This window comes from Cimex lectularius, unplaced genomic scaffold (genome assembly GCF_000648675.2).
Source record: "Cimex lectularius strain Harlan isolate CLEC.00 unplaced genomic scaffold, Clec_2.1 scaffold143, whole genome shotgun sequence".
Taxonomy (NCBI): Eukaryota; Metazoa; Arthropoda; class Insecta; order Hemiptera; family Cimicidae; genus Cimex; species Cimex lectularius.
This window is the reverse complement of record NW_019392714.1, coordinates 231,276-240,994: the sequence shown is the minus strand read 5'-3', so window position 1 is coordinate 240,994 and position 9,719 is coordinate 231,276. Positions and strand designations below refer to the sequence as shown.

General features: G+C 32.9%; 2 protein-coding genes across 2 annotated transcripts; one reads left to right on the top strand and one right to left on the bottom strand.

The window, feature by feature from the left end:
• Positions 1-580: 580 nt before the first annotated feature.
• LOC106672763 (mitochondrial assembly of ribosomal large subunit protein 1) lies at positions 581-2,918 on the bottom strand. Its single transcript, XM_014404429.2, has 3 exons — positions 2,507-2,918; positions 905-1,162; positions 581-835 (listed from the first exon to the last, which is right to left on the bottom strand). Exons 1-3 carry the CDS (start codon positions 2,796-2,798, stop codon positions 654-656), a joined length of 732 nt encoding a protein of 243 aa, XP_014259915.1. The 5' UTR covers positions 2,799-2,918; the 3' UTR covers positions 581-653.
• Positions 2,919-3,047: 129 nt separating this feature from the next.
• On the top strand, positions 3,048-9,679 carry LOC106672828 (SNW domain-containing protein 1). Its single transcript, XM_014404564.2, has 13 exons — positions 3,048-3,320; positions 5,416-5,563; positions 5,640-5,807; positions 5,867-6,049; positions 6,124-6,248; positions 6,315-6,384; positions 6,463-6,528; positions 6,599-6,715; positions 6,850-6,988; positions 7,054-7,153; positions 7,213-7,494; positions 7,565-7,772; positions 9,341-9,679. The coding sequence occupies exons 1-12, from the start codon at positions 3,307-3,309 to the stop codon at positions 7,770-7,772; spliced, it is 1,620 nt and encodes a 539-aa protein (XP_014260050.1). The 5' UTR covers positions 3,048-3,306; the 3' UTR covers positions 9,341-9,679.
• The last annotated feature ends 40 nt before the right edge of the window (positions 9,680-9,719 follow it).

The following is a 9,719-nucleotide window of genomic DNA, read 5'->3' as shown; positions in this document are numbered from 1 at the left end:
TGACAACAAATATTTAAAAAAGCTGTAAAAGTATTAAATACATATCTCTGGTTTTTCAATAACGTTACCTGTTCAAGAGAAATTCTACTGGGTCATCTAAAAAGGATTCTGTATACACATGTGTATTTCTCTCTGGAGAGTGTGTATCACACATCTATGAATATGTATGTAAATGTTGGTTTTGTTGAGTCCTTTTATCATGGACAAACGTGTTTAGGTTTTTGTAAAAATAAAATTAGAGATGTATTCTGGATTTACAATTTTAAGGCACATCGCTCTCTTCTTGTTCAGGGACTTCGGGACTCTGACTACACTAAAAAATATTAAACATATCTTTCTTTTTTTTTTTTTTAATAGCTTCATTGGTTCAAGAGAAATTCAGGCGGGCCATCTTCAAAGGACACCTGGTGTATGCAGTTACTACTATACATGCACTTGTCACATATACAGTAAAAAACAGAATCACTAATTTTGCAAGATGTTTCTTGTGTTTCTTTTTATAATAAATTCTGGATGTTCTATTTACTTGTAACATAACTAAGGCAAAAACAAATAAGGTAAAAATTAAGGTACATACAACTAATAAAAAAAACCTTTAAATATATTTTTTTAAACTTTTCAACAGTTTACTTTTATACATGATGAACAATAAATCATCCTTCCGAAAGCTTTGGAACGAAATCGTCTAAAGTCATCGAATGTAATTTGAGTAATTCAGATATCTCATCATCTGTATCAATACATTTTTCATCGTATTTTGATCCAAGTCCCCACAAGGATTCCAAATCGTACAACTCTCTGCATGCATTCGACATTATGTGTAAAATTATGTTACCTGAAACATTTATACATTGCTTAGTATTTGATTCAATAAAATTTATATATAAATATATGCATTAGTTACCTAAGTCTAAAGCTACCCAGTCTGAATTCTCTCCTTCTAATTTTGGTATTATGTCACTTGAATTTCGTTTTTTCTTAAATGTCCTTCTAACAACTTCACCGACCCCCATCAGATGCCTTCTAGATTTGGCAGATACAATTACTATATAATCGACGTAATTTAATTCCTTTGGAAGTCTGGCTACGAAAACATTTGTTGCCTTGTTCTCATTTAGAAGCTGAATTAAATCTTCTATGTCAAAAACTCCTGTTTTTCCTCCTGCAATTGGTCAAATAATTTTTTTTTTTCAAAATTACAAATATAAAACATTTTCAAATACTAAATATTAAAAAAAAAAAATCCCTTCACAGTGCATCATAATTAAGTTTTTTAAATTGTATTATTGGGGGAAGGGACATGAAAAAAGGCCAGGGGCTAATGGTGCGAATTAAACCTAAGACCCGAGATTCTATGGCGCTGACCACTCTGTTACCATGTTCCTTATAATCAAGTTAAAATGCATAAAATAAAAAATACTCTGAGTTTTAAAGTTTGGATATTTTTTAAATAGGCAAATTAATATTTGAACATTGCCAGGTTCAGGAAAACAATTATTCTGATGCCATTAAGTTCAGAGTGTTTTTTAAAAAATTGTTTAAGTTTCCCAATTACATCAGCTGCATAAAATAACTGATAAAATATTGCATGCTTTTGAAAGAAAAGAAGTGGGTTTGAACTATTCCTTTGACTGGGTATGACATCAGGGAGTGCTTGCAAAAATAAAAACTGAACTTTCTGACACACTAGACTAGGGGTCGGCAACTTACGGCCCTTTGCAACTTTTTGTGCGGCCTGCCAAAGCCCAATATAATTTTAGGAAAAATCAACAAACTTAGAGTGTGAGCGTGCCGAAATGTGGCCAGTGACAAAAATGCGCGGTGGGATGTGGGAAATGGGAAACCTATTTTACTGCGCAAGTTTAATTCCCACTCCCCATAATAATATTTATACTCATATATGATGTAAAAAGCACTATTTAAGTTACATTTGAATGTGCGGCCCGCATAAAAAATTTTATTTTGAAAATGGCCCGCCGTCCGAAAAAGGTTGCTGACCCCTGCACTAGACAGAACTGTCCAATCATACCAACAAATCCCACTTTTGTGGTGAAGTGTGATATCCAGTTTCAGTAATGTAAGTGCTGGAGTATCAAAGGGTAAAGAATATAAATTCTTAAGAATCAGAATAATTACAATGAAGGAAAGATTAACTGAAAGCAATCATTAGGCGTAGCAGAATGAAAGGGCATAAGTCTACATTTTGTACAAAAAGGGTTAATCAGTACAAAAGTTAAGAAAGGAAGTAAACAAAGGATTATTTACCGTTTATATTGACTTTGAATAGCTCCTAATTACCTGTAACTAATGTAGAAGGATAATTGATTTAATTTTAAACTATATAAATTGAGTGGTGCGTTAAATTTGTTTTGCAAGTGCAACTTCATTAAATAAATGATCATAGGCAAGCAAGTTCCTCTGAATCAGTAAACTATCCACGATTTCCAGTTACTATCCACCATTGCAGAAATTTTCACATAATTGACAATAAGAACAGATTACTCACTGATGTAACATTTCTCTGGTTGGTCTTCATCGATCATTTCGTCGTGATAATCTGTTGATTCGACTTTCAAGGGCTCGTTTTGAATTTTCCACCTTTCCTCTTCAACATCGAGGATCGTCAACGAGTCTTCGTCGCGAAATTGTTTGAACTTTTTGTCTTCGGCGAGTTTTTGAATCGTCTGCTTCTGGACATCTATTTCCCTAATTTTTGAGGAAAATCTAATGCCTATATTGCAAGCAGAACTTGTGCGTAATAAATTATTGAATTTAAAGCACGTTCGAATTGAATTCATCCTAATCAATTAACATAATTCAAAATAATTCGAATAACAGACTTGAGTGTAAAACTAAAAACTATAAATATATTCAAATTGAAAATTTGTAGATAATATAACCTTCCTCAATTATTTAGGATTATAATTCAACGCTATATTATAATTTCTTAATTTTTAAATAATTTATTTTTAGACCATAATTTCAGATATATATCATAAATTAAAAATAAGAAAGAAATAATAATTATTCGTTTTATTACAATAAATGACACGTACTGCTCGTCATGGCGCAGTAGGCGAACTGTTATACGAACATGTATATAATTGAGTTCTTGTTTTCTGTTGTGATACAATAATGAGTTTGTTCTACAATATTTAGCTGATAGTTTCTCGGTTTGATAATTGAAACAGTACTTGTTTTTTTTTAAGAAAAGTCCGTTTTATTTTAAACCAGTCAGTTTACAGTGGTCGGATTGTAATAAACGTTGTTCAGACGCGCTTCGAGAGTGAGCAAATTTGAGTAAAAATGTCACTGTCAACGTAAGTTTTGTTTTTATTATTACTGTTCCATGGTATTTTCCGTTTTCTAATATAAGTTCTAGCTATGAGTATTTTGGTTAAAAGTTTAAAAATTTCAATAATTGAACTTATGAAATAGGTTATATTTCTGACCATGTTTACGATGGATTATTATTGTTTATTACCTTAACTATTGTTTCTCTTTATGTTATAAAATGATTTCTACTGTTCTTTTAACTCTTAATACACATTTTTGATTACCAGCGGCTTATTTTAATACAATTATGTGTGGTATGAAATATGTGTATTTAGCAATCGTTAATTCCCGTTCTAATCATTTTAATTAATTGTACTTTTAATCTAAGGTAGGTTGAGACGAAAAAGTGAGTGTCATGAGCGGGATTCAAACCCACGACCTTTAGCTCATTTCGAATTCGAATTCAGCGTTTTCTGATGTTACATCGCAAAAAACGCTAGACCTTTAGCTCAACACACTGCTGCTCTAACCAATTGAGCTATCATGACTTCATGAGGAGTTGGTCCGACTGGAATGAAATCGCGATAGCTCAATTGGTTAGTGCATCAGTGTGTTGAGCCGAAGGTCATGGGTTCGAATTCTGCTCATAACACTAACTTTTTTCTCAACCAAGAAAAAACAGTTCAAATACACAGTTTTATTATACCACCAACTTGGGAAGTCGGAGCTTCGGAACCAATTGAGGAATATACGGTTCGGTTTGTAAGAACGCAGAGGTGCGTCACAAACAATAATCCCTAGTCCCTTGTGTCATCTTCTAGCTTCAGTTAACCCACATTATTAAATATAGTGAACGCTACACTACTCCCAATTTAATTACAAGATAATCATTCAATTAAACCTCATAAATTATGAAATAGTATACTGAATAACACAATAAACAAATATACAAAAGTTATACAATAATCACTTAATCTAAGTAAAAATACAGTGCATTTTAATTAACAACTCTTAAAACAACTACAACTGGCTGTCGGTAAAATTACCAACTCTTGCTTTGAGACAGCCAACCAATGATGAAATGACCCGAGGCATAGTAAGCAAATGTCCTGCTGCATGTTGTAGGTCATTCCCTAGAATATCAAGACCAAGAGGACAATCTAGTTTTTTTGACTGATCTACCAGTTTCAAGGTCGGAATCAAGTACCAGCCACCCACTGTCGTCCCTGGTGGTGATGTCTAAGGTACAACATGTGGTATTTATGTTGCTGTATACCACTGCCATTGCCAAGGTTTCGGCAAGGCTTAGCTAAAAATTTGACTTGATGTATGCCAAGTGTGCTTTCGTCCACTGGTATGTTGACAAGGGTATAGAAGATGTCAGTTTCTGAAGACAGAGAAGATTTAGCTTAGATTACAAAAAAGTTGGTGGATCTTGAGAAATTGAATTAGTTTTTACATTTTGTATTTTTTATTTGCCTCCCTTACTAATTCTGTTATTGCCCAAGGTACTCTTTCATGGCAATTTTTAATTAAGTTGAATTGAAACAGTTTTAACATTATTTCATATAATACACTAAAATACTACACTTATATTATGAAGCCCTCCCCTAAAAACCAAATGTAGCTTTCTAAATTTATTGACATTACAAAGTAACAGGACCTAATTGATTCTCTGCAGTTGGTTTTTCCCCAATTGGATCTGTTGTTTCTGTAACACTTCAACCCTATTACTTACTATCTCCCTCAGACCAAATTGTTTTTTATAAAGATCTTGAAGAAATTCACAAAATTCAACCTTTTTCTGAAAGCGGTAACAAAATGTCTTTTTATCATTTTAATTTGTGAAAAGTTCAAAGGCTTACTAATAAACTTGTTGCTTCATAGTTCAGTTATTATTAGTGATATTCAAATTTTTTAAATATTTTTTTATTATTTATTAAATTTATTAAATTATTTTTTCTATTGTTCTATTATTGTTTTAATTATTGCAAGTTTTTGCTAGTATTATTGCAATTAATTTTGCAATTTGACGCTAAATATCATTCATAAAAGTTAAGTTTACTTATTACAGTTTTTTTCTTAATTAATTTATTTAAACAAGAATTCTAAGCTGCAAAAATTTTATGACTTGTTAAGGTTGTTACCTGCACCTACCCAGCCTATCTGGGATATCGAAGATGAAGCCAAAACAACTTGGCAGGCTACATCAACTGCTCTTGTTTCCACAAGTCCTGCTGCCCCGCCATATGGCCAAAGGAGAGGATGGGTGCCTAGAACTCTTGAAGTAAGTTTATCTTTATTTTCCCAACTTTTTAACTATCTGTTTTGAAATAAAGACTAAGTGATAGTTGTTATTTTAGGATTATGGAGATGGAGGAGCATTCCCTGAGATCCCAATGGCCCAGTACCCTCTCAACATGGGCCTGGAGAAAAAGGAAAGCTCTTCTAACGCTCTTGCAGTACAACTTGATGCACAGGGCAAAATAAAGTATGATGTTATTGCAAGACAAGGGCACTCGAAGGACAAGGTAAAATCTGTCTGAATTATTTTAAATGAAAAAATCTATGTTAAATTTTCTTTGACCAGATCATTTATTCCAAACTCACTGATCTTCTCCCGTCTGAGATCAAAGGTGAAAATGATCCCAGTTTGGCAAAACCAGACGAAGAGACTATACAGGAAACAACAGAAAGGACACGATTAGCTTTGGAAAAAATAACAAGTAGCAAAATCGCCTCAGCCATGCCTGTCCGTTGTGCTGAGAAAGCAGTAAGTTTTGTTTTACATTGGAAATTACTTTAAATAATTCTGATCTGTTATTATTATAATTTTGTTTTAATCAGCCACCAGCCCAGTTTATTCGATACACACCAGCTCAACAGGGATCTTCATTTAATTCTGGTGCAAAACAACGTGTTATTAGGATGGTTGAAGCTCAAAAAGATCCACTTGAACCTCCTAAATTCAAGTAAGTCATTTATTTTCCATAAACACAAATTTTATCGTAAAGTCATATTATTTAATTTCATTTTAGGATTAATAAAAAAATCCCGAGAGGACCACCTTCTCCACCAGCTCCTGTACTTCATTCACCGACTAGAAAAGTAATAATTTTATTTAAATATATTTCACATTAAAATAAATTTTGCAATTACTAAAACTTAGTTAAATTTTCATTTTAGGTAACAGTTAAAGAGCAAAAAGAGTGGAAAATACCTCCTTGTATATCTAACTGGAAAAATGCCAAGGTATTCCTTTATCTAACATAAATAAATTTTTTTTACAAGTAGTAAATGTATTTTGCATTTAATATTTCAGGGTTACACTATTCCGCTTGATAAAAGGTTAGCTGCTGATGGCCGAGGTTTGCAGCAAGTGCATATAAACGAAAACTTCTCAAAGCTTGCTGAAGCCTTATATATCGCAGACAGAAAAGTAAGTGTGGCTTGATGACTTAAATATTAAAAATTGAAAGAAATTTGAAAAACAAGTTTTTATTGATCTAAAGTAAAATTATAGTACACAGTGTGCATTTATTTGATTTTTCTTCTATAATCTGTATTTTAAAGGCACGAGAAGCTGTTGAAATGAGGGCACAATTAGAAAAGAAATTGGCTCAGAAAGAGAAGGAAAAGAAGGAAGAGCATTTAAGACAGTTGGCCCAAAAGGCTAGAGAGGAGAGAGCGGGAATAAGAACTCTTGGCCATGGTTAGCGCGATAATTATTTATATTTAAAAAAATCTTTTCTAATGGTAGGTTGTGTCCTGTTTTAGAAAAAGATGAAGAAGCAAGGGAAAGAGATCAGTTGCGATTTGAGAGGCATAAGGATAGGGCTAGGGAAAGGAATCTGGCAAGAGCTGCACCAGAAAAAAGGCAATTTTTATATTAATTATATTTTACTTAATGTTATTGTTAATATAATAAAAACACAGGTCCAAGCTTGAAAGAGATAGGGAAAGGGATATAAGTGAACAGATTGCCCTCGGCATGCCAGCGAAATCACAGCCATTAACAGGCGAAGCTGCTTTTGATCAACGTCTTTTCAATACGACCAAGGGCATGGACTCAGGATTCGGTGATGATGAGTCATATAATGTCTATGATAAACCTTGGAGGGACGGCAACTCTTTAGCCAACCATCTATACAGGCCTGGTAAAAATGTGGATAAGGAGATTTATGGCGATGATCTGGAAAAAATAATGAAAACAAACCGGTACGATAGAGTTGTTTCAAACAATTTAAAAATAAACAAATAAAATACTATGCTTGTATTATTGTTACAGGTTTGTGCCGGATAAAGAATTCAGCGGTACAGATAGAGCAGGAGGTGGAAGATCTTCGGGTCCTGTACAGTTTGAAAAAGATGAAGAAGATCCTTTTGGTTTGGATCAGTTCTTGACGCAAGCTAAGAGAGGAGGAAATCAAGGTTCTTCTAAAAGGATGGCACCCAAAGAAGACAAAAGAGATGATAAAAGAAGACGACGTGATTAAGTAAGTTATTTATTTATTTTATTTTGTCACGCGTAAACCCGATGATAGATCTTAAATACTGGGGTAGTTTGGTCTTCACGGCGGGAAAGTGCTCTCTTCCACGGCTGTGCTGACTGGACCTCAGATCAGTTGAGAATGGGACTTCAATGGCAACAAAAATATATTGAAGTCAGGATGCTCGGACATAGAAACTAGGGAAAATGGGTAAAACGACCAATAGAAAGACGTGAAAAATGGAAAAGTGACTGTCGCTGTTATAAAGGCAAGTTATAGAATTAACCAAATAATCACACTAGATAGAGTAGTGTGAACAGAGAAATATTAGCTCAAAACATAACGATCTCGGTCATGTTAGAGGAGATACAGGCTGCACTGGCAAAACTAGCATTGATTAATATGGGGGGTAAACAAGCTTCACAAGCAAATACTCAAGTCGAGGCAGAATTGTTTTGCTACAATCCCACTTTAAAAGAACAAGACTAAGAAGAAAAATCTCCTATCCAGGAATGTTCAGAACACAACCTTGGAGTGAAAGACCCGATTTTGGAAAAAAAAAAACTAATGAAGCCATTACACTTTGTGGTCCGATTGACCAATTAACATTTTTCAATTAATTAATATTTATGAAAGATCATTTGAACCCATGACCTTCGGCTAAATACGCCGCTACTCTAGTTGAGGTGGGAAGTTAGTGTCCGAGTGGATCGAAGTTTAAGTGGTAGAGCAGCGGCGTATTTAGCCGGGTTTTAGGGTTCAAATCCCGCTCATGACACTGACTTTTTTATCTTAACCACTACCTTTCATAAATATTAATTAATTAAAAAATCTAATGAAGGTTTTGGTTTTAATGGTAAGCCGAATTTACCAGGACTTATCCTCATGGATATTAACACGGACATTAAAAAAAAAAAAAAAATTATATTACCCTGATATCTGGAGGAAATGGTCATTAATGTACCATCCGTAGAAAAAAACAACCCATGGTCAATCCTAGAAGTCATTGGAAAACTAGATAGATATCAACTATGTATCGGGTTGTCCGGAAAATAATGCAGGATTTTAAGTTTTCATTAAAAAAAAATCTATATAAAATATTCTGTTTACGTTTACAGGATTACTCATTTGTATGAATGTCAACACTTATTAATCCTCTTCCAAATGATATTGTTNTGGGAAATTATTTTGATTAAAGAACATTGCTTTAAAGTAACTAGTTTCTTTTTTTTTGTTTAATACCAAAATCCTGCATTATTTTCCGGACAACCCAATAGCTTGGAATAGTTTCCACAAGTCTTCAAAACGATTTAATTAAAGTAAGAAAACCCGGAAAAGTTGGACCTACCTGGTCTCAAGAATAGTTTTGAGTAGTACTATTTTAAGTACACAGAATTTAAATGAAAATTAAAAACAAAAATACACCACCATTATTTGAAGAATTTTATTTTATTTTTTTATATATTCTTAAAATTTCTTATCATGGATAATTTTCATTTTATTTGCAATTTGAATAGTAAATAGAATTTTATTTTAATGAGTTGTACTAATTCTACATCTTCAATTTTTTTCAGGGTTCCAACTTGTCAGCCAAACATACTGATGTCTCCAGTGTTTTCTGTAAACTATTTTAAGTTTAGTATTCCAATGAATTAAAGTCAGTAATACACAGTAGTGTTGTAATTGTTGTCAGCTGTAATATAATTTTTTTGTCCCATTCATAAAGAGAAGTTCTCTTTGCTAAATACATTTTTCTTCTTTTTTTTTTTTTTTTAATCAAAACTGCCTTCATTTATTTTACTTTTTATACATTCATATTAAATGAAAATGACAACACGCAAAATGTAGAAGAGTGCATGAACATATTCAGTACTAAACCCAGGGTTTTTACAAATAAAATTATTTGCATCCTACAAAACAGTTTTTTATTTGTAAAAGACAATTTGTATGTCA

Coding starts and splice junctions, on each gene's coding strand:
- LOC106672763 (XM_014404429.2), bottom strand. CDS start 2,798: ATGAATTCAATTCGAACGTGCTTTAAATTCAATAATTTATTACGCACA. Junction 1,163..2,506: donor ACCAGAGAAATGTTACATCA/GTGAGTAATCTG, acceptor GACCAATTGCAG/GAGGAAAAACAGGAGTTTTT. Junction 836..904: donor CTGGGTAGCTTTAGACTTAG/GTAACTAATGCA, acceptor TAAATGTTTCAG/GTAACATAATTTTACACATA.
- LOC106672828 (XM_014404564.2), top strand. Junction 6,385..6,462: donor TTCATTCACCGACTAGAAAA/GTAATAATTTTA, acceptor TTTTCATTTTAG/GTAACAGTTAAAGAGCAAAA. Junction 7,495..7,564: donor AAAATAATGAAAACAAACCG/GTACGATAGAGT, acceptor TTATTGTTACAG/GTTTGTGCCGGATAAAGAAT.